The sequence below is a fragment of the Morone saxatilis genome, unplaced genomic scaffold, assembly GCF_004916995.1.
Source record: "Morone saxatilis isolate NCDOM2014 unplaced genomic scaffold, NCSU_SB_2.0 Contig9, whole genome shotgun sequence".
NCBI lineage: Eukaryota > Metazoa > Chordata > Actinopteri > Moronidae > Morone > Morone saxatilis.
In genome coordinates, this window is record NW_023340268.1 from 7525759 (window position 1) to 7551195 (window position 25437).

The 25437-nt window shown below is 41.5% G+C and overlaps 1 protein-coding gene across 4 annotated transcripts in view; it reads right to left on the reverse strand.

Annotated features, from left to right (window-relative positions):
* The window catches only part of rbms3 (RNA binding motif, single stranded interacting protein), a 259572-nt gene that overhangs the window by 128577 nt on the left and 105558 nt on the right, over nt 1-25437 (reverse strand). For 3 of the 4 annotated variants that reach the window (XM_035681075.1, XM_035681076.1, XM_035681077.1), the window contains one exon: nt 13243-13400. In XM_035681075.1, coding sequence (XP_035536968.1) covers nt 13243-13400 — 158 coding nt within the window. The remainder of the gene's footprint in view (nt 1-13242; nt 13401-25437) is intronic. The other variant, XM_035681078.1, reaches the window with a different exon arrangement.

Consider the following 25437-nt stretch of genomic DNA (forward strand, 5'->3'; position numbering starts at 1 on the left):
CACACACACACACACATTCTGTAGGGAAGAAGCAGTGGTGCATCCCGGCCCATATTTCACCAGCAGGGGATAATTGTGCCATTTCTCAACGAGTGGCGGAGACTCTATTTACTGCATGCTGCGGTGGGGTGGGTGGTGGATATGAACTGATGAGCTCCGAGAGGAAAACTACCAGCTCACACACACAAATACAGATAGCGTATGAGTACACACAGTGTCAAACACACACACACACATACAAATACACACACAGAGACAGCACTCACCAATCAGTGGATTGTCTCTCTTCTGCAGATAAACAGGCCATTTTAGCTATAGGGATCCATAATCTACTGCAACAGAACAGAACTAACGTGCAAATGTTTGATCACACCGAGACACTCTCAAGCATAAGTACACAAGATGAACATGGAACAGTGAGTGTTCATTTGATTAGAGAACATGCAGAGCTGGGTTAGCAACTGCAGTATTTCAGTTTTTGTTGAGAAACGAACTGGAGCAGGATGTACAAGTAAGAATTAGAGATATTGGTATAATTTCTAATCATTGCATATGCAATTTTGTAGCACAATAGAGACCTATATTAAGATTTTTTTGGGAAACTATTTATCGATAAAATAACCAGACGTGAATTAAAGACCTGGAAAAGACTTTGACATATGTCAATAATAAGACTGAACCAAATCAGAGATTATATTCAATCTTATCTCACAGTATTGATTTTATATTGATTTATTGCACAGCTCTACATGCAAGCCACTGAGCAAGCTAGTATGATTGTTCCTGTATACCTGTATATCTATATCTGTTTATTTGCACACAGGTGTTCGACCTGCTTCAGTACTTAAGTGAAAAAATTTGTATGCTTTCAGTCTGGGAAGCAGTTAAAAAGCTCAGTGCTTTTGGCACAAATTGGGGGAAAGTTCTCATTAAAACTTTGTTTGGACTCTGGGGAAGCAGGAGACAGTAGCTTTCCAATGCCAACTCATCACTGCTTGCCTCATTAAATGTTAAAGATGGCTCATCAATGCACCCTTTCCGTGGTCCAAATACACACCACAAAGACACTGCAGCGAGATGAAAAGGCAAGGTGGAAGGAGCCAGCTTTGTGCCCATAATGGAGACATATTGGAGACGGATGAAGAATGTGATTAGCATGTTCATGTATGTGATGTGTGTTTGTGTGTGTGTGTGTGTGTGTGTGTGTGGCTGTGGACGACCCTGCTGGCGGCTCCTTCGCCTCTCTGCCAGGCAGGCCTGGGGAGGCTTTGATGTGACAGAGGCAGTCCCTGTGAAGCGCAGGTTTAACACTGTGATGCTGTGGCCGGGATGCAGAGCCTGTCTCCACTAATCCTATTTCAATCACTCTCGCAGCCTCTTATCTCTGACTCCGCTGGCCCTCGGCCCTCCCTCCTCCTTACAAATCTTCTCCTCCCTCTCGCTCACTCTCTCTCTCTATATCTCTTTACCATCCTTCTCCATTTCTCTTTTCTGTACTGTATCCTTCATGTCTCTCCTTTTGTCTCTCTCTTCCTCCTCCCTCCTAATAGGAATCCCATGGCAATCATTCTGATGCAATATCGGATCAACCCTAAGAAAAGAAGATGCCAGATATGAAACCGCCTATAAAAAAATAGGGGCTTTTTGAGCTATTTTAGGCTGATGAAAATGCACAAATTGTGGTGGATGTAAAACATGTCATTCGTTTGACAGCTGTCTGGGCACTGAAATGCGATAAAATTGAAGCTGAGCCGAAAGCTCAGCCACGTTTTTTAAGAGGGCAGCTGCATGCACAAGAATGACATCCCAGCGCTGCATTTCTTTCGTTTCTCGCTCTCTTGCTGGATGAAACGATCCAGGCGTATTCCATTTCCGTCATCAGAGATGGGAAAGTGAAGTGGCTCTTTGCTGTATGTGGGCAGTGAGAGAGCTGGCCAGAACCACAACACGTCACTGTGGTGTTGCTGCTACATAAGAAAGCACAGTGCTGGAATGGATGAATGGACCACCCAAGTGTTGAGTTGAGACCTTGCCCTCAGCCTTTGGACACACTCTCCAAAGGTCTGTAACTGCGTGTTTGAGTCATTACATAACCTGGATGAAACTGAAACTAGGATCTAAGATGCCTTTTTATATGCTTGGTAAGGTGTAAATGTACTGTATCTGCATATGACTGTGCTTGCAGATGAAGAATATAGTATAGCATTTGACTAAACTGGTTCCCACTGTTTGATAGAATGAAAAGAAGAATAGAAAAAAAGAAGCTAAAAGAACGAAACACATGCTGACAGGGTTAGGCTTTACTGTGTTGAGCTGTGAGACCAAATTGTATAAAAGCAGAAAACTCTGCTTCAGGCATGTTCAGCACCTTTGGAGCACCTGTGCAGGGGGATGGGGCAGGTGCGAAAGGCACACTATGGAGAACAATAACTTCAATTTATCACCTCTTGTAGGCTTTTACGCAAAATAATTAGCAGAATGTAGAGACTGTAGCTCAAATTAGACACCCACCACCCAGATTTACTATTGCTCTGGGCAGCAAATATTATCCAGAGGGGTTTCATAGGCTCAAGACGTACATTGTTTTATTAAAAAAATGTGAAATGGTTACACCACTGCCCTTGTCAGTAGAACAGAGCAGCACTGAAACATATTATTTCATCATCAATCAATTAGTTCAGGTAGTGACAACCTTTACAGCAGTTTCTTACAAATGAACAAGTATTAACTGACAAAACAGTAATAACAGGTTATTACAGGATGAGCCAAGCTTCAGAAAAGTCATTATTATTTAAGACATCAATTGTATTTAAAAAAGCTTGAGCACGGAGTCCGTTTTAGTAAAAGGAACAGCTGCGGGCTGAACATCTTCATGACATAACAGATTATAGCTTGTGTTTTCAAATATGGAATAGGCATGGCCAAGTCACCAATGTTCTACTTACTGCTGGTTTCTATCCAGTACTATGTATAACAAGCCTTTTGTTAACCCCATTCATCAGTAAAAGTATTTGCACATATAGCGAAAATTCCACCTTCTCCGAAAACACTCCAGATCCTACAGTTTTCAGAGGATGTGTTTTATTTTGTTTATTAAGTCTTTGATGCTAATGCAAGAGACAGGTTTCACTGTGGCAGAGAGAGAGGACAGAGAAGAAGAAAAAAGATGGAAAAGAAACATGACTTCTTTATACTTTTATATCAAAGATAAAAAGGAGAAACAGGATGCAAAAAGAATATATAGAGGATGGCACAAATGAAAAAGCTCAAACAGCAGATACAAACACTCAGGCATTCATACAGATCGAGAAAGTAAGAACAAGAAATAGAAAGGAGTATGTTGTATGAATTTTTTATGTGTGTACATACAGTATGGAATATATATATACTGTATAAATAGTCTGTATTTGTACTTATATCTCCAATAAAAATACTTCTGAGGGGGAAAAAAAGCAGTGTGTGGCAGCTGCCCTTGACTGCCGTCTCCTGTCTTATAGCAGCTAACGTGTCCCACAGCTCGCACATCTCTGTGGCTCAGACAGAGGTCAGGCCTCCTGTCCACCGGGCATCTTTTTGGACAGAAATATTAAACAGATGCTTTTGTGAAATGTTGTTGCTGCTGCAGTTGCTATGCGACTACTGAAAAACAGTTTGGATGTAGCTAACCTTAAGCTTCAAATATATCTAGATGTATTTTTTATTTCGAATGTTTTGCAATGTTTGTGAGAGCTAAAGACACACTTAACTGACGGGCACACAACAGCAAAACTGCTGTAGAACTCAAGGTACAACATTTTAACATTTTTCAAAATTTCAAGTTTTGAGGTTGTATCTTTTTGTGGCATGTAATCAACTTTATTGATCAAGGATTTAAAATGTACTTAGTTAAAATTGAACAAAGCCTTTTATGATCAGTAGATGTAGTAGGTGCACTGTTTGTACTGTAAGATGTAAAAAGAGAACTTGACAAGGAAGATTCCCAGAGGACAGAGTATGACAGTAGGAAGTGAACAGGACAAATTGTAGAAAGAGCAGAGAGCATTTATAAATGAAAAAAGATTTTAGAGACAATATAGAAGAATTGTGGCTAAAACAAGACGGCTGATGACAATACAGGATGTAAGAGACAGACAGATGAATACAATGACATAAACAGAGGAGGGCATAACTATCCTGATGGACACCTGGCGGGAAGCAGAGCAGCTGTTCCAACACCTCTGAGCGTATATCAGTGACTTCTTCTCATGACCTCTGAGCTGATGGTTTGGTGGTAATAGCCTTTATCTATATCCCAGCATGGGACTGCATGGAGACTATGACATGTTTTAGCAAAGTGAACCCAAAGTCGACCTACAACCCTCTCCATATTTTTTCTTAAACACAAAACTTGTTTGTTGGATCAAAACTAAAGGCTGCCTGGCTTGGTTGATCAAATTACTAGATGTACAAGTAGTGTATTCATATATATATATCTTTGCTGTATGGAAAAGTATTCCATACATTTGGACTAGTATTCTACACTTTTGTTAAAGGATAATGGTGACTAAATTATAAAAGCATTATAGGATAAATATGAAAACATTGTGTTGGCAAGTATGAGCAGCAATGAATCAAAAAGCTTCAACAAATTGGATAATTCCTTTTTTGGCTTTAGCACTCTATCTTTTTCTTGGCATAATTTCATCATGTTTTTTTAGGTGCTGGGATTCCCCCGTGTTTTGTTGGCGGGTTTGCGGTAAACTGGCAAAAGCTTACTTTCAAACCTTTTACGTCTCTAAATGTGGGAAGCAACTTGGAACAGAAAGTTAATCCAGCCTCAGTGGTTGCTCTCTTTCCTTATTTCTTCTCCTTCAACAAATGTCATAATCATGGAGCAAAAAACACACTGGCAGCAAGGCAGAACATCTAGTACATTTGGGCAACGTAAAGCAGGGAATATAATCTAGTAGACAAAAAATAACATAATCAACATGCAGCTTGAAATTCATTCATTTGCAGCAGATTTGAGTGGCCGCAGTACTGTGTGTCATCACATCCGTCTGTTGAAGTTGGCCATGGTCAAACTCTCTGTGGTCATTAGCTGTCATCAACCATTCTGATTTCAATTTTTCCTTAATTCCCTACTGATGTGATTTCATTTCATGAACATTCATTTTACCTGGCAAATGCGAATGGATGACAAGTTGATTAGAACCATTCAAACTTTCCCACCTCCCCACATAATAGAAATAGATTATAGCTGCAAGCAGAAATACGGCCACTGAGCTCCAGTTTGGCAATTTATAGCAAGGAAGGAAAAGAAGGCGATTTAAAAGTTTAAGCCAGTGTTCCGAATTCATTGTTAGAGACTTAAATTTAAAACAATTCATCTTCGCATTAAGGGATTTTCAATAAAAGAAAGTTTTAAAATTCAGCCACAGAGCATCCATCAGGTAAATTGTTCCCACAATTTAGTCCGTGTCACTTTGTATGAGACTAGTCTGGTCCTTTTGTATTTCTTTAAATGTATTCCATTAATGTCTTGCTGTGTTACTTTCTCATGAATTATCTATTACCCATCCTTTCTTTATTATCAAATCAATACAAAACTTTTTGCCAAAATTGTACTTTCTAAGATGAATGGACCTAATTTACCACACCTGATCTTCTGTTTAAAAGTAATTTACATTGAACATGTAGCATGTATTGGCTTTAATATGAAAATAAATGTTAAGAAAAATGACTGCAAATCTAAAAATGGAGAACAACAATATTGGTGAATTTAAAAATTCTGGAAAAAAAAAGAAAGAGAAAAGGACACAAGGAAGAACATACAAACATCCAGAATTTTAAAGACAAACAATGTCAACTATATATTCAACTGGAGAATGCAGCATTCATAACGTTCATACGTTAGTAGTCAACTAACGCATGAACACAGGTCAACATAACACGAGTGCCAATGCTGACAGACCAAAGCTATCAGGGCTTCTAACAAAAACAAGCTCCCTTTTGGTTGCATACTCAAAATGGAATCTGTGCTAACACAAAAAACTCTTTGGAGTACAAAAATCCAAACATGAAACTGAGTATGTGTCAGACTTTTTCTCGGCTGAGAGCAGTGACTCCCTGCAACCTCTGCTGGTTTCCTAGCAACCGCACATTGATGACAAGACTCCAGGAAGTCACTGCTCTCAGCCAAGAAAACGTCCCCCCGTAAAACTTCAACTTGACGATAGATATAACGTGTTAATCAGTGAGCTTTGGAGGTGCTTTCACTTTCGGACAGCTCGCTGTTTCTTCCTGTTTCCGGTCTTTATGCTAAGTTAGGTTAACCAGATGCTGGCTGTAGCTTTATATTTGACTGACAGATATGAGAGTGGTATCAATCGTCTCATCAGGTCTCAGCAAGAAAGTATATAAACCTAATTCCCAAAATGTCTATTAACATTTCTATATCTGGTCACCTCCTGGGGATCTTAGTGAGTGCTATGTCCTGGAGAAAATGTGGATTTCTGTACCCTGTTTGTTTTTTGTCTTGACCCTGTCACCCGTCTGGACTCTCTATCAACAAAGATAGATTATAGAAAAAAAACATATTTTTATTATGCTTTGTCTTTTGTTTAATATTGTAACTTTATATTTGGAATTAGCTTTAAATAAATGATTTTGAAAACAGGAAAGATGTTCATCACTGAAACACCATGCATAAAAACTACCTCATACTGAGCCTAGAAACGTGAACTACAGACTGGTAGCGTGTGTGTTAACTTGAGAGTGTGCATCAAGAAAAGACAAGAGCAACAGTAAGTGATGGCAGGAAGCATTAGCCTGTTGTTCGGAGTGTAGCTAGTTACAATCTCTCTCCCACTCTCACACACATACACACACACACACACACACACACACACACACTAGTCTTCTTCAGAGCCAGCCTTGCAGAATACCCCCTGTTTGTTTGGAAGTGTCCAACCTGTCAAACCCACATGCCATGCACTGCTGTCTGACACGCACAAATGAACACATCTCATCTGTGCTGGTGCCGCTTCTGCTTTCTAGATACTGCTTCAAATGAAAGGGAAAGTCAGTAGAAGGAAATATGGATAAAAGACAGGAGAGGAAGAAGGGAAGGATAGAGAGTTAAAGCCAGAGAGTCCAAAGATCTCAGGTTTTGTCCCTCACGTCAATCAGTCTTGTTGTACCAAAGACTCTGCAGTCGCTGCAGTCGGAGCTTAAAAGCTATCCTTCACTGTAAGGCTGGAGTCAGATAAAATGCAAAGCACAGTTGGGGGGAAGCACAGAAGACTGTTGCACATGGTTGCTATGGTTTTTAGTATCGTATTAGATTCCTGGAAGCAAACTGAGCTGAAATGTAGAAGAGAAACTTGTTGAAAACTTGGCTAAAATACTATGTGTGTGTTTTTTATCAATATAATATATATTCATACTAAATTTATGCACCTGCTAAACTAAAACTGCTATTCAAGAAAATGATTGCTAGAGCATTAACTGTTAACAGAGTCAACTTCACTGCAAAAATGGAAGAAAAGCTCTTTCCAGCCTCTAAATAGGCAAACTGTCTACGTGTCATGTATACAGTAATGGGGGGCTAAATAATTCAAAAAACCAGCCTAAGGCCAAATCAGCTCCTCTGCTCACCCTTGCTCTAAAATCGATGTTTGGGGAGGAAAAAGGTGTTGCATTTTAGTCAGTTCGGCCTGGCCAATAAAATGACTATGTCACCCTTGCTGGAGCGGAGAAGTGTAGAGATTAACATGATGAAGAGATGTGAGAAAGCAGATGAGCAAAAGGAGAGAGACTGCAACACAGGATAACAGTGAGAAAGGAAGAGAGAGAAGTCGAGAGAGGAGAGTGAAACAGAGAAAGACATAGCGAGAGAGCGAGAAAGGCGTTCACACATAGACAAAGTGGCTTTAGAGGGTTCTGGTTCCAGGAATAGCAGATGCTTCTACTCAGCGTGAAGCTGTAGCTGTAGGAGTAGTTTAGTTTGAGCATTCCTGTGGCTGTCTCGCTACTTTCCAGAGGTTAAGCACCATTATCTCTGAATGCCCCGAGTGACGCAAAACTTGACACTGCATGGTTGACAAGAGTAGGGTGTGCTCGGGTTGGAGGAGAAGAAATACAGGTGAAGAGACATATTAAATAAAAGAGATGCATAGGATTCAGAGGGAAACCAGCAGCGCACAGTTTTGGATTAGATTTTCAGGGAGTGTTAAGTTGTTATTTAAGTAGCTGTGACCAACATCTGTACAGAGAAGGATAATTTGAAGTTAAAAAATATACTTGTCAAAAACACTCAAGCAGTAAACTAAAGGTACACTTCAGTGGTAGTTGGTGTGTTGAGCATTCACATTTTTTACGTTATGTTGTTCTTTCATGTTTCTATAATGCAATTCTTGTTACACATTGGCATATATATATATATACTGTACATGAATCCCAACATGTTTGTGATAACCTAAAATGGACATAGAATTCTAGCCAATTTATCTGGCTGGCTGTAGTGCAATTGCACTGGTGGGAGGGGTGATGGGAAGTTTGGGACTTTGAGGCTGGACTAGAGCGCCTTTGCTCACACTTCTCCCCTCTGTCAGTTTTTTGAATCAGAGCCATGGGACAAGCCGGCTCTGATAGCTAGGCAGCTAATGTCAACAATGGACCTCAGAGAGTCATTAGGAATAATGTGACGCTGCTGAGTGCCCGGGCCTCTGCTTCATAAAAACAGGTGGTCCTAGGGTCACCCCTCCTTCTCTTCCCCTCACCTCCTCTACTTAGCATACCTTCTGGCTCCCTCCCTCCTCTCCTCTCCTCTCCCCTTCCACCATTCCCTCAGCACACACGGGAAAGGTTATTTGGACAATTGGTGGTGATTAGCTCTTGATTTGGCTCACTCTGTACATTTGATCAGGCCGTGGCACGGAGAGGAAAGCCAGTGCGACTGAGGGCGCAGCTGTGGCTCGGCCATGACTGAAATTGGGTGAGGAAAACCAGAAGGAGAAGGAGGGGAAGGGAGGAAGCAGATGAGATGAGAGGGAAGCAGGGTTGAAGAGGAAGAAGAGGAGGAGCGAGGGGTGGGGGGTTTAGGGACCTCTAGGGTCCTTTGCTTTCTTGGCAGTTTGAGTTATGGATTTGGGACTGCTGGCAGAGAAAATGTGAACTGCTTTGTCCCTGTTATTCCAGGTGTGGGCCCTCGTAAAGAAAAAAAAAAATTCCTTTCAACCTTTCGTTCAACAACCTGATTCCATCCCCTCGATGCCTCTCCTGGGTGGTGGATTGCTAACCAGAAAAATGTGGGTGCTGCCTAATAGCTGGCTGGTGAATCGGGTTATAAAGTCTACTTTGCCCTAAAGTGTTTGGGGGCTGTGTTGGCTGGGTTGGATGTGCTGGCTGCACTGCTCTTTGGGTTGGATGGGGTTGGTGTTGGGCTCAGGGTTGGCCCAGAGCCTCAACCTGGCTGGTTAGGCCAAGGAATTTTTCTCACAGTAACGGCTGTTCTATCCATCCTTCCATCCCTTCATCCACCCATCCCTCCACTCACAAAGCCAGCCAGGCAAGTAGGAAGGGCCTCTCACTATCTGGGTATTTAGCCAACAAATCCCCCTCCACTCCTTTGGCCTCTTCTCTACGCCCATATATCAGGCTGACGGCTGCGGAGAACCCGACATCCAGCCAGCTGAATAAAACAGAGATTAAGCACCCACCCGAATCCATTTAATTACTCGTTCAACAGCTCTCGGCGTGTAACTCCAACCGCTGTGAGAACTTTGCTGTTCTTCAGTCTTAACTTTGCTCCCAGTGACCACAGGGAGTTTGACAGAAGTGGCTGGTCACAAAAGAAATTTTGGCCTTGGTAACTCAAATAATCCCATAATCAGTTGTTGTTAACTGCATGTTTGTGTGTCCACAATTTAAGGCTTGGTTACCAGGGTGTGTAAGGATGGGGGTGGTGGAAGCAGGCTGAACTATTCTGTATTAACAATGACATGACATCTCATCTGTAGACATCTGTAGATACAGATCTGGCAAGTAGAGTCAGTATTTGACAAAAAACACCTACGCAATATTGTCACTATATAGAGAAGAATAACATCCTGCTGCTGACAGGCTGAGACATTATTTACCCTCCTATGGTACACTAGTGTAGCACATGGCTTCCTTATACAGTAATTTTCCAGTACTGTTGCATTTTCACAGTAATGTCTTCAATGGGACAGATGTACCTTTTAAATCAGTAATCAGTAAATTACATAATGACAAAATTACATATAATTAAAACTGACCAAAATGAGCAGTTAGCAGTTAGCAAATAGAATTGATATATTTGTTTAAATCTAGAAATTCAAACTTCTGCGTTTCTTTATTTTTAGAGAAAACTCTGACTATCTGAAGGTTATGAGGCCCTTGATGAGGGTTACTGAATGTGTGACAGGATCTTGGAAATAAAATATTTAGAGTTCACAAAGACGGGGTTACCACAGTAGACGGCATTTATTTTTTGGCATCACTCGGGCGGTGTGCAACAGCCTCCAATCAGCAGCTACAATATGGCCTGTTGTCAAGAATGCATCAGTTTGGCCGCAGCATGTTTGCTTTTGAGATAGTGGTGAACCAGGGCTGCTTTTCTGTGTGTGACACAACACACCCAGGCCCTAGAATCAGCTTTAAATTTGTCTTACTGCCAGCACTCACAAGGATTTGTGCAAGAGTACTGTACGTACATGGCAACACATTCATGTTCACACACAGTAAGGCTTGAGAGAGCAGACAGGCCCATGATGAAAAGTCGCTAAGCAAGCTAATGTGACTGAAACTCACACATTTTTTTTTTGCATTTTTCTAAAACTAGCGCTGCTTTTATGTTTAACAAGGCCCTCAGCCTCATCAAGGAGAGCTGACGCGGCTGAGGGCCAGGAGAGGAGGTGCTGGGTGCTGGAGGGGGACTGGGCATCTGGGGAAAAACCTGAGGGGGACCCAGGGTGCTGCAGAATGCAGAACAGTCGCATGACCTTTTCTAGAATGCTGCCACCCGCCTGCCACTGAAACACGGTCTGGCTAATTAAAGTTTCAGTGGCATTGGATTTTCACTGGCATAGCACACCTCGGGCAACCTTGGGGGCTCTTAGGCAGGCGATACACACAGAGGGAAGGATGGGAGATATAAGAAGAGAGAAAGAAGAGCTGTGGAAAACGTTGAACAAGGGGACAGCCGCTAGAGGACAGTATGGTGGATCCAAGCAATAACAATCAGTCAGTGGCTTTCCATTACACACAGGAGAAAGGCTATATATTAGAATGCAAATCTACAATCCCAAACATGCACACTACTGGGGTATTTTACATAAGCTCTGACATGGTTTGCCCTTCCAAATAGTTATGCTCAAAATATTCAAGATCATATGGAATTAGAAATGAAATTGAAACTGTCCAACTCTGTACAACTGGGTGAATGCAAGAGCTAAGCGAGAGATATGCAATGTCAAAATGCTGAGTGCTTTTCCAAATCTTATCGGGCCGACTCTCAGGCTAATGGAATTTTGATGGGTCAGTATCAAGAATAAATGCATGACTTATGACACGGCTACCGGGAGCATTACCAAATACACTGGACAGCATGTTCCCGTCTCCAAAGGATCATTGAATAATTGGCTGCGTTTGACCAGGACATTTCTGGAAATATGGCCAAGAAAAGGTTATGCAACCAGACAGACTCGCTCATGGCCTGTATTTCACAATCTGCTGGCCTTGTCTCCATTAATGATCTTGACCCCCTTTTCACCATTTGAGAAGTGAAAGGGCCTAATGGAGCTGAACAAAGCTGCTTGTGTGTGTCTGTGTGTGTGACTGTGTGTCAGAGACAGAGACACAGAGAGAAAAGAAAGCCCTCGTGACTGTTTGTTACAGCTTGATGAGGTCTTGGTCTGTGATTCCTGAGGGAGGTGGTCCAATCTAAGCTTTATTAGGCCTTATTGAGCTGTGTGCAGGCAGGTGTGTGTGTTTTCTCTATCAAGAACATTTGGCAGGGCTTTATGAGTACCTTTGTGTGTCCCTAAAATACACTCAGTTGGCAGCAGTTTAATGGGGTGTGCAAGGTATTGTACATGGAGCTTTTTTCATGCCTGTAATTATCTTCTCAGAGGTGAACTTTTTAGTTTGATCAGTTCTGTACATAGACCTACTGGTTTTATAATCGGTTGGATTATTCGGTTAGATTATTTGACATTTTGAGATCATCAATGTCGGCTGATGCCTACGCTCATAAGGCAAACAAAAAATGTCTACAGACACATCTGCAGGAACGATGTTAGCGCTTTGTGAGTTTTGGGAAGGTGGTGAAATAGTTTCCATCCCAGTACTAGAACCCTCATGCATCCTGCTGTAAACGTCATTAAAAAACTCATGTCGGTCAACCACTAACCGGTCCAATGCCTGTCTGCAAAGATGCCAACTTTGGGTCTAACTATGTACCTTGAATATTCTACAATATTTTATATATATTATATTATATATGCAATATTTATATGAGGTCTTTCTTCCAAAAAAGAAAGATAGTTGTTTTGTTTTGTTGTTTTAAGTAAGTGACTGATAATCTGACTAAAGACAGAGAGTTAAAAGGATCCAGTTTTGAGCTGGCGAGCTGACTTTGACTGGTGGCCAGGTGGACCAGCTTTGATTGACATTTGACTTGGCTGTTAGCTTCATATTTTGGTGCCCATTAGCCAGATAAATAAATAAATTCTTCAGTGTTTCCAAACACAAATTGGTTTTCTTGTCTAAGTACAACATCCCCTACGCAAGATGTTTCTTGTGTCTCAAATCTGTCAGCTATTCATTCAGTTAGTGACTGAAATATGATCCTCTCTGGGTAATCTCTCCATTTGACTTATTTGGACTGCAGGAAAGCATTCATTCATCATTTTAAAGTTGAGATATTGTTTCCATTAAATGCTTTTAAAGATGACCTTTTAAATTATTAGCTGTATATTTTTAGACTGAATTTGACCTTTCACGCATTATACAAGCAGCTTTCCAAGAGAGTCAAATGACAAAATAATTTGTTTCTTAAAATGTTTACATTAACATAGAATGTATGGAAAGTAATAATGGAAACATCAAGTTTCCACATTAAATAAATTAAAGTGGATGATATGAGAAGCACATCACGACCAAGCACACCCCATACTGGCATTGGCAAGTGTGACACAGGAACTTCTGTATTTAACTGTAATTTTTCCCAGTACTCACGGTTGGCAGAGTTTGATGAGGTCCTGGTCGGTGGTCCCAGGTGGCAGGCCTCGGATATACAGGTTGGTCTTACTCAGCTGCTCTGCCCCTCCCTGGCTGCAGCTGTTGGTGCTAGGGCTGGGAGGAGCCATGGGATGAGGGGGTGGAGCATAGGGCTGCTGGGAAAAGAGAAGGAAAGACTTAACACAAACGACTAAAATCGGTTTCATTTAATGGGATGACATGGGATGAAGATGAAATAGTTAAAAACATTGAGAGGTGAGGTGAGGTGTGAAAAAAAGAAAATTTCTGAGACAGCAGAAGAAAGTTTAAGAAGAACTGAAAAATATATCTATTAGAGACACAGCAGGCATCACCAGTTCAATGTCAGTGCAATTATGTGAGTAGAGATTTTAGGGCAGCTGCGAAACTGAGAGAATGAGACCAGGGTCAGCAAGAGATGTAAACATCCAACCCAGCAGCAGATATTTATGAGTAAAATCTCAAGAAAAACAAACATCTAACCTCAGTCTCGAATAATAATATTACATTGCAGAGAAAACATTTTCAAATAGAGAAATAACATCTGCACAATGACAAAAAAGTCAAAAAAGCTCCTCAGATGTATTGACACTGTAGTATTTCTATATACACTTTCACTTCATCTTTTCCATTTTATACCACATTTTTTCACCTTTGTTCAGCAGCAATAAATTGCATCTGAGGTTCTCAGTCATTGTGCAGGTCTTTTTTTCTAAACATGCAACTGGAGTCAAGAGAGCAAACTTTTCTACATTTTTTATTTTAAGTAAACATTTTACCAAGGGAACTTTGAAATTAAGGTTCATAAGGCTTCCAGCAGCTTATAACAGTTTTAAATGATGGCAACTTCCTGTTTACTATTCATACCCTCAAAACCAATTTCAATACTGTAAAACAATTTACACCTCCAAGGGTGTGATATCTTGACGCAGTAATCCTCTCCAGCCTATTTCATAAACATCTCAATATGAACCTCTTTTTTTTCAGTATAATCTCTATCTTCCAAGATGTATTAGATATCTGTTTCCCTCTCTTTCTTCTTCTCCCTATCTTTTCCCCTCCCCTGCTCTCCTCATGTGTCTGTTGTGCTGTTAGTGCAGATTTATGGTATAGGAGTCAGGGCCCCCTGCTCACAGCCCATTTATATCTCTATTGCAGGGATACTGCACATAGTGACAGAAAGAGAGAACCAGGGCCCTGTGGGCATAAGCGGAAAGAGAGAGAGAGAGGGAGGCAGAGAGAAGGGGAGAAATAGAAGAAGAGAGAGCGAGAGGAGGGGAGGGAGAAAGAGACGATGCTCACTGCAATAAAGTAATGAGTGATGGATGAAACGGAAAAGAAAAAAAATGGTCAGGGAGAGCGGAGGACATGACTAAATACCACTACCAGCTCCAGTTAACCACATTAACCCCTCATCCTCCCCAGAGAGAACCGGAAGACCCCATACCATGGTGAAAAAGCACATACACACAGTTAAACACGCACGCACACATTAGCCCTCCAATCCGCCCCACACGTTAGCAGCGGCTGCCGAAGCATGGCTGATTTGATGCGCTATTTTAAGCGTGTGTGCCATGCCAGCGTGTTGCCTCCCACTCCTCAGACAAAGAGCCGGGGTCCCTGGAGCGTGAAGAGGGAGCCACGTCCATCAATGGACGGCCAATTACCACGCTGAGCTAAGTGGAACTGATGGGCAGCCACTCGCTGTGCTGGACACACACGCACACACACACACTGTACAGTGTACACACGTCAATGTTTGTGAACACACACACACACACACGCCACCTGATAACACAAAACACCTTTTTGTTAACACAGAAGCCAAAACAGCCAGTTCTTTGGGGGAACTTCAACTGACAAGTCTCAAGTCAAGTCCCAAGTCCTGCAGGGCAAATCCATGTCAGGTCACAAGTCTTCATAAGGAAAGATTGTAACTGGTGGGCTGTCTTGGCCAGAAATCCCTCGGAAAAGAGATTTCAATCTTAAGGGACTTCCTGGTTAAATAATGGTTAAATTTAATTAAGGTTTTTGAATGGTGCCCATTAAAACGGCATGTGACCATTTGGCTTTCTAATCTGTTAATAGTTGTTAATAGTTTTTTGCATAGCAGAGACAATTTAATTCCTAATAATAATAATAATAATAATAATCCTAATAATTAAGTAAGCATGATATTTGGCCATGTAAGGCTTCTTGTTGTTATTTATTTTATTTATTTTTTATCAGGTCCAAACTTGAGAATTAAGGGGCACCCATGTGGATTCAAGCTGAATATCTTAACCATGAATCACAACATCCCCAGTTTGAATCCAGCCTTGGTTGTATCTCTCTCTCCACTCTTTTCAATAAAAGCATCAGATTAAAAAAAAACAAAAAACATTGAACTTAAAGGTCTTTACTCAGGTAAGTAAAATACCACAACAGTAAAGTGGACACACACACGCACAAACTCCACTCTACCCCGTCCTCCAGTAGAGTGCCTCATACTGATTTGGTAGCCTTGGTTGCACAGGCAACAGCAGAACTAGTCTCCAGTCACTCACGTTTTCATGCAGTGGCTGTAGTATAGAAGAATCTTAATCTCTTGAGTGCTCCATGGGAGTTATTTTCTCCCACTCAAAGTCACTGGAATGTGCACAGCTGCAGTTCAAGCCTCGACTTTGAGGCTTTCACCTTACGTCCCCACTCCCCTCGCTTCCTTCGTTTTATTTTCCCCTAGTCCACTGTAGCTTAAATTATGCATACAGTACTTAACATACTGTGTGACACGTACAAATTCGCCAGCACAAACAGGAGACGCTACACAGAGTTGCTGCCAGCACTGAAGGTTAATTGAAAGCCTATCTCTCTTTCTCTGGCTTTCTTTCTTTGTTTTAGCCGTTCAGTAATACACACAGCCCACCTTCTCCTCCTGCTCCCCCTTCTCCTCCTCCTCCTCCTCCTCCTCACTGGGCTCCATGCAGGCTTGGCTTGCATCCTGGGCTTTGGAATTCATGTGTCCCGCCCTATCGATTTGCTTTCATTTTTTAAGGTCAGAAGCTGAAATCTTACACAATGAGGCATAGAGGGTCAAAACCAGCCCATTACTTACAGTGTTGGGCGAGAAGGCAGAGAGTGAAGTTATCCAAGGGGAAAGAAAAAAGGCCGGAAGAGTCCCTAGGGATGAAGAATGGAATGGGTGCTGAAGGTCTCAGAGGAATGGCGACTGTTAGGTGGATAGCGGGACTGGGTGAGCGGGTTTAATGTCGGATTCTTATGAGACATAAAGACTTATGTTGTTGGTTTTTATGTTATGCATGGAAAAAATGTATAAAGTGAGTTTCTACTCTCGTACTCTGGAGAAGTGCAAATGTTTAGCTGTCTAGGATAAGTTAAATGGACAAGAAGAGGCTCTTCAAGTGCTTGTGTCTGTGTCTACATGTGTGGTGGATGCATTTAAATACGTTGAGGGTGATACGTGAGGGTCAACACGCAAGCACAGAAGCATGCACTCACACATTCACACCAAAAATGTTTTCCCTCCTTTTTTTGTTTTAAATCAAATTCTCTGTTGGCTCTCTCTGGTCACCCCACTGGAGGTTAATAACCAAGCTTGTTTCTCTTTCCGGACAGTTCCATGACTGCTGTTTACCCTCAGCCTGTCAGCCAGCAAGATCCGGCTTCTCAAATAAAAATATTATATATTATATAATAAATATAGGCCTTGTGTCAGAACGATGAGGATTAAATACAGCACTTGAGAAAAGGGTATTTCAGCAAGAGAGCAAAGGGAATGGAAGATTGAGGGGAAAAAGGGAGGGACAGACAAGGGAAAAAGGCAAGAGAGAAAGAGTTAAAGAGAGAAATAGAGGAGTGTGGGGGAATAGCTGGTTATGACACTTCAAAAACCTCCAGGTGGTAAATGAGAAAAACCTCCATTCTCCCTCCTCCCTACCCAGCTGTGACATGCCGCTACAGAGGCTTACTGGGGATTTCAATTTGCCGCACTGTATTTTAGATGGGCAGAATGGTTTACACAGGCCCAATTTACTGAGCCAGCCGTGCAGGGGGGTTCACAGCCTCTGTGACATGCCAGGGAATGTTTATGAGTGTATTAAGTGAGGATGATAAATCTAGCGTACGTTACATAGGCTGAGGGCACGCAGTACTGCACTGTATATTCACACACCCACACAAGGACAACACATATTTTTATTTTACAGACCATAGCTAGCCCTCTCTGACACTGAGAGTAATGTATTGTTATTTACATGCTTGTGTACTGTATATACAGCATCTTGCACTTGAAATCTTACACATGTGCAAGTGCTGTTGCGACTTATTTATACTGCATGTGATTGCTGTCCTATTAAGAGCACGTATCTCCCAAATATCTATTTTAATGACCAGCTTTGTGACAAATTCAATTTTAAGATAATCCAAAGGGTTTTTTAAATGATTTATTTTTTTTAGAAGTATTTTCTCAACACAAAAAACAGCAATGGCGATGAAATGTCATATTCTCATGTCAAGTCTAAGACATCTGAATTAGAAATGAGGACTTTAAACAAGCATGTTTTAGGAAAAAGCAATAATTGTTATGTTATTACAATTACATTAAACTTTTAATTTCCTTACATATTTATGATATGACATCTCTATAGAAAGCATGTGAAAAGTTGGTTTTCCCTTTTTTCCAAGATGATTATATCTTAAAATGGCTATAAATAGCAATTTTATCCAAAAAACACACACACCTATGACAGCAAGCTACTGACCATCAAGAGCAACTCGTCTTATCCAAGGACACTTTGATAACATTGTATGGAGAGGAGAGCTGGGGATCGAACCGCCCACCCTGTGATCACTGGACAACACACTATACCTCCTGAGCCACAGCCACCTTAAATCTTTAGATAAGGTGGTTCCCTCACTTGTATAAAAAACGTGGAAACATACTATGTGAGTACACAATGTTTGCCACACAGAGAGGAGGGCAGCCGTAGCAGTAATTGGAATGAAAGCAGGGCTGTGGCTTCCCTGCCTCTCTCCCTTCCTCCCTGCACTCTGCAGGGAAGGGCTGCGTCTGGAAGAGAGGCGGTTGTGCACCACCGTGGTAATTGGCCCTGATTTATAGGAGGCCAGAGCAGTCAGCGAGAGCTAGCTCAACACTGGCAAGAGGCCAGACAAGGCCACGCTGTCAATATCAGTAAACCAACCCAACCCAGCCCAGCCCAAACCCCAGCGGCCAGGACACCAACACTCGAGATCAGCTGTCACCATGCAGGAGGGTGCACATGTGTGTGAGTGCATGTTCATGTGTGCATGCCTTTTTCCTGTTATGTGTGTTCCTGTGTCTGTGTGTTTGCATTCAATGAGTCACTTGAGTCACACACACACACACACACACACACAAGAAAACCTGCCACAAAAAATGACAAGCAGTCTCCTTAAATTGAAGAAAAAAGCCTCTCAGCTCATCCTCCATTAATTCATGCTGGCAAAGTCTCTGCAAAGACTCTTAAAGACAAGCATAGTCCCAGAGGCATCCCTTTCAAACTGCCAGAACTAACAGCTAGCTCGGCGGTCGGCTGCATTCACAGCAGCCTCTAAGCACAAAGGGAACACAAATCCCCCATCCATCCTGGATAGCGGCTTCCAAACCTTTAGCCCTTAAACATGTGTTTTGAGAACCGCGGCCGCATCTCAATGTCGAGGGAAGAGGGAGGGACACTGAAAGACAGAAGGAAGAGAGCTATTGCCTGTCCTCCTTTTGCCTCTCAGTTTCATGCCTCGCTCTTTCTCTCTTTGTCTATGCCTGTCGAGGTAAACCCATAGCCAGAGGAGTGAATAGCAAATCATCCCCAACTCACCTGGGAATGCAACGCTGCTGATGCTACAGCCAAATGTAACCTAATAGGGAAGACCGAGAGCTTTTTGTATCGCGGGGGCAAGTAGAGAGTGCAAGGAGGAGAGAAGAGGGAGGAGAGAAAGAAAAAGAGATGCAAGTTACAGGTATGAAAGAGTTGAAGCCAGGGCCTAAGAGAGCAGCCAAAGAAAAGAGGAGGAGAGGAGAGGAGAGGAGAAATAAAGTACAGGAGTCATTTTGACTGTCTCATTCTCTCTGGACTTCCACCAGCCTGCAGGCCTTCTTCAGTAAAAACAAAAAGCCCTGGGATCTGGGACAGTAGTAAGCCAACACTGCCATGGACAATGACGCAGGGGGCTAATTTTAAATATGCTGATTGGTCCATCTCCAGTATCTCTCAAAGCAGGAGAGCTCTTTCTCTCTTTACGTTTCTTTCTCTTGGCTTTTTACTGGCCACTGCCTTATTTTCAAACTTATTTTCTCATTTCTTCTGCCCTCACCCCTCACTGGCTCTCTTTCCCTCTCACTTTCTCTTTGGGGCAGATAAGACAGGGATGTTGTCTTCCGTGTCAGAACCCGTGTCTGGATACAGAGGCCCAGGGTTAAAATAGAGGCAATATCTTTTCCAGGGGGTAGAGATAGGATACATACATATCATCTGACAGAGAGGACAAGAGCTATGGAGGTAAACAAGCCGTGCTTTATGTAGCATCACTGTTTAAAAACACTGAGTCATCTGTTTTAGCTGCAAGGGGGTGACATAATGTACAAATAGTATTATGTCTGAAATGCATCATTTTAATATAAGACATCAATTTTAAATGGAAATAATATAATCTGTTCAAGCTTGATTGTAAACTGCTGCGTTATTACCTACTACCTGCAAATCTGGCATCCAAAGATAGCACAAGGACAGAAATGGAATTACAGTGCTTTTAAGAATGAACCTTTTTAGCTGTTTCATTTATTTATACTCCTTTGTAAGAATTTAATTGGTACTCTCATCCAGAGAAGTACTGTGGGATCAATAATTAGTCACGAATCACCACAGTTTAGAAGACTAAAAATAAATACATTCAAGGAACAACAATGCCAGCGTATGACCTAGAAAACTGTTTTTTTTCCCCGTAAGGCTTTTATAAGGAGTGAAGCACTATCAGGAGAAGTTGGAGGGCAAATAGAGGAAGTGATTATATCATAATGTCTCTATACTTCAAGATATTATTACAAATTAACAATGAGACCTCTTAAACAGCCCTTGGTTGCAAAGCATATGCCAGCTGTAGAACTGGTGAGGTGTTTAATATCCATTTAGTTCTCATGAGCATGTGGTTCCTGCCAAAAGGATGTCGGGAAGTTTGTGGTGTCAGGAAATTGTTGAATTATTTCCTAAAACTCTAACTCCTACAAATGCTTGAAACCACCTTTTATATCATCAAACATCATTTCTTATGTTACTCCTCTGACCCACAGTGTTGGTTGAAATCTGTGTCTTTTAAGCCTTGCTAAATCACTGGATGACATATGATGAATATATTATAAATGTTTGACACATTTGACAGGGACTCTCACAGTTATGAATTCGAGCAGTAACAAACTGCCTCCTCTGTTCAAACAATTTAAGAATCCATTTCCAACATGTTACTTTGAGTTAGTAATTCTCCCAGTGAGGTCCTCCATCACTTCAGACTCTTGTTTAGTTTCTGCAAAGTGAGTAGGACCTGGGACAAACACACATTTCCCGTTAGAAGATACAACGCACAGCCAATTTACAGAACAGGTTGGTCATCAGGCCCACACAAAAACCTACATAAGCACACCGTAGGCTTCTATGTTTATACCACTCCTCTGACAACCATAAACTTGGTTTTCTGCGGACATTAACAGTCACTAGTGTTTAGGTGACATAACTGGGGCTGAGGGGTGTTTGTGGAGAGCGATTACGATGGTTTGGCCGTGAGTCCGGTGGCCGACGCAGAGGGATTCGTAAAAGAAAGAGCGGAGAGCGAGCCGTGGGCAGAGACTAAGTGAAACTCGACGGACATAAATATTTGGGCTGATTTGTCATCATTATGGCCAGCTGGGTCTGTTTGCAAGCTAGCCAGTGTGGGAGTGGAGACTGCCGGATGGATGGAGCGAGGAAGTGGGAGGACACTCATTTAAAGACAGAGCAACCAAGAGAGGGACAGAGGATGATAGAGAGTGTGGAAAAATAGAGAATGAGAATGTTTTGAACTTTGGTCTCCATCTGAACCTGAGCTGGCACCCACAGTCTCAAAACTGATTCACTGATATAGTGTGGCTACGATCCATAAACAAATAATGGTTACAGATTGTTCCACACGTCATTAATTGTACCAAGCCCCCTTTTTTGAGCAGACAGGTTTCGCAAATTGATTTTTCTGATTAATTATTTCATCATTTAGTCTAGAAAATGTCTGAAAAAAGTGATAAATGTACATTATCATTTTCCAGGGCCCCTTTTCAGAATACTTGCTTTGTCTAGCCAACAGGTGCAAACTCAATTATATTTATTTTCAATGATCTGAAATTAAGCAAATCCTCACATTTGAGAAGGCTGAAGCAGCAAATATTATCAAAACTGAACAAAGCCCTCCCTCATCAGAGCTCTGGACCCTGAGGACCCTCAATGTAAAGCTCTATTTCTGTGTAAAACAATGCCAGATATTAGAAAGAGAGACCTCCCCTCCCTTTCTCTCTCTCACTCTCCGTCTCTAATTGGGCACATTCTTCAGGAGTCAGTTGTGTTTTTCACAGGAAGTGTAAGCACAAACAGAGGACTGTGGAAGATGTGGAGAGGGAGGAGAGAGTGGGGTTAGCTCTGTTTCAGCGTGACCTGTCTCTCACTGAGACAAATGTCTACCAATCCAGTCACGCACATGGGCTGGCACCCTGCCCTGAAATCTTCTCATAGGCAGAGAGTGAGAGAGAGACTGAATAACAAACACACAAGTCTCTTTCCCTTTTTGCCTCTCCCTAAAAAATACATCTTAAAGTCCTTGTCTAAAATATACTTTATCCTGAATGTTACTTCTAGGTCCCCTTTGCCTTTGTTTATCAGTCCAGGAAGAGCAACTTTTTGACTGACTGTCGTTTCTAAATGTCCGGCTGACCACTTGATGAGAGTTATTGCTGAGGTGTGGAGAATGCAGAAAGAGAGAGAGAGGGAGAAAGAGAGAGAGAGACAGGGGAGAGATTGATAGAGAGGAAGCTTGAGCTGTCCCAGAATGCCATTTGTTACGGCATTCTCCAGACAAACAAATTTACGTCTCCTTTTCCAGAAGGTCAACTGTGCTCAAATTCATAAATAAGGCCGTAATTGGTGCAGGAGCGGCAAAGAGGGCCCGCCACAGCCTAGTGCATGAGTTACTGCCTGACACTGACCTCAGTGTGTGTTTGACTGCGTGCCCACCGCCATATGTCGAAAGCTACTATGTTATGTTTGCATAACTGAGGGATGTTAACATTGCTTTTAGAAATAGCGGACTCACACGGATTATTTTTACATTTTAAAAGACTACTGCAAGCAGGTATTGCTCACTATAACACGCTCACAGCAGGCATGACAAAGTGTGTATGTCTATACATGCTGTGCTTTGTGTATGGAAAGAAAAGGTTGAACACTGAGACTGAGTTTATTGGAGTTACAATGTTTTAATCATGGACCTTCATCAGGCCTCCAATTCAAAATATGTAAAAATGTCTTTATACTAAAGTCACAGGCTGCAACAACAAATTAAAAGTGAGGCCAAATTGCACCTGAAACAATTACCACACCAATGACTGCTAAAAGCATCCTGTCAATTAGAAAATATGTCAAATAAAAATAGGTTTAAAAAAAAGAAATAGAAAAAACATTTGAAAAAATTGGATCGGCAATACAAAAAAGCAATTGTTATCCAGAGAAGTTCACGTAGGAGATATGGGAGACAGATGAGACAATAACCAGTCCAAGTCTTACATCCAAACTGGAAATAGCTTCATAACCCTGAAGGAAAACAAATCATACAAAGGATGTGAATGTTTCAGAAGTCTTGCAATGAAGACAAGGACAACAGAATCAATTAGGAAACTGGAAAAAATAGTCAAATATTAGTTTATTTACTTTTAATTGCTTACTCAATGTCTTTTTTTCATTTATATTTGATTGATTTTGACATTTATTATTTCCCTAAGGTTTAATGTTGTGTTTTTATCAATTATTGATGTTGTAATTGTCTCAATTGTAACTGGCTCTCCTCCTTTTGAGTGGTTAGTGCAGCACATGGCTGTAGTATTAAGCTGTTGTTGTTTCAGTGCTGATATTGTGCAGGATTTCAACCTATTCGTTCACACGATTTCATTTTTATTACTTATTGACTAGGTGTTCATTGGACAACACTTACTTCAATGTTTTGTGTATTGGATCATCATTATCCTCCGCATTGTTGTGTGTACAGACTGTATGTTAATGTCTTCTATGCCTTTGAAGAAATTCAGTTCCTATACAGTTTTGTCTCACATTGCCTATCAATGTGTGATGCACACAAGGAAACCCACACACATACACAGTCATGCACGCACAGGTGGATTAACATACACAGACAGTACAAAAAGAAATAAATAATCTAAAGCAAACTGGCGTAGACACACACAGAATATAGACGCATTATACCCGATGACTGCATAAGAACGCACCCGTACAAAGTTGAAAAGACAAGATCCACACAAATGCAGATATGTATATACATTGCACAGGAGAGAACGCACATCCTCTTCTCTTTGAATATTCATTTTCTTTCACATGCAAAGTAGTTGCACTGGGTCTGGAATGTCACTTTTGGCCCCCAAGGAATATACTCACTGAAGCGTCTCTGACAATTGCCAGACTAAATACTGGCACTAAACACCAGCCGCTGTTGTGGCAGGAAAGCTTGAGACAGCCATAACAAATCAGCTAGGGAATGGAGAACGGTCGGTTTGTGGTAGTTTATAGGGTTATTTTATGACGTACATCTGAAAAACATATCCAGGGATTTTGCACAGGGAACCTAACCAACCGGGCTGTGTTCCTTCTGTGCCCAAGCCCGAAAAATCAGGTGTACAAGCAGTAGAAAGAGGAAGGGTTTGTAATACAGAATAATTAAATGTCTATTTGGCCCATATTCTTTTTGATTATTGCTCAAATGTTTTGACTGTAGAGACATACTTAAAATGAGGCACAAAACAACTCAGGTATCCAGGTATCCATATGACAACTGCAAAAAACATTATTGTTTGAAAAACAAAATGGCTTTGAAATGGTACATTATCCAGCCATTCTCTAATTGCGAGGCGAGCCGTAAATGAGAATTTGATGGATGTGAACTTCTGGATGAGTTGGAGAAAAGGTCGTGCAGCAGCAGGCAATCAAACCAACAAGAATGTTTTGGGAGGGAAAAAAAGAGTAAGATGAAAAAAATGATCTTGCATTTTCTGCATGTTTGAAAATCGATGTTGTATCCCATTATTTACACTACAAATGTTAGACTTAACAGTGAAAATATAAAGCCACATCAGCACCTGACATCACAATCTAGATGCGGTATGTGGATATACTTATCGTTAGCCTGCTAGACTACTTGTCATCTAACATCACAGCTCATACTGTAAACTGGGGTATCACAAAAACTGTCCTACATAAACACTATTTTCACTTTTTTAAGGGCAACTTGCCTGGTAATAAACTTTTTCTTATATCTTAGCAAGGACCGACCAACTGCACCATAGTTTTCGTCTCTATGAGGCTATAGTGTCTAAAGCACCCACCTAGATTTGATTTGGCACGCAGCATACCTCTGATAAATACATTCCTATCTGGAGGCATTTTGTCTTTTAGTCACTTTGTTGTGGATGAGATCTAATTCGTCCCAACATTATGTGCTGCAAGTTTATACTTTGAAGTGGGCTGATAGTGTACTTCAGGCACTGACTCATCATCTTTCCCGAACAAAAACACTTTGTCAAAGCAGTAAATCACAATATAACTAACATATTTCCATTGGGTTCACCATCACAGTCCGAGCACCGTGTTTTGACAAGGGATAAAATATTCCTCACAGCCTAAGTAACTTGTTTTGTACATATCACTGCTAAACTACCATACAGTGGACCATCTTGCCCCTCTGTTTCACTCTCTCTAACCCTCCATAACTGAATCCATCCCCTGCTAGTCCTCCATCCATCCCATCTTCACCTTCTCGAATCCCTACAGTCAGCTCTCATCTATCCCTAAATCCATCCAAATCCTCATCTGGCTGCTCGTCCTCCATTTCTCCTTCCTG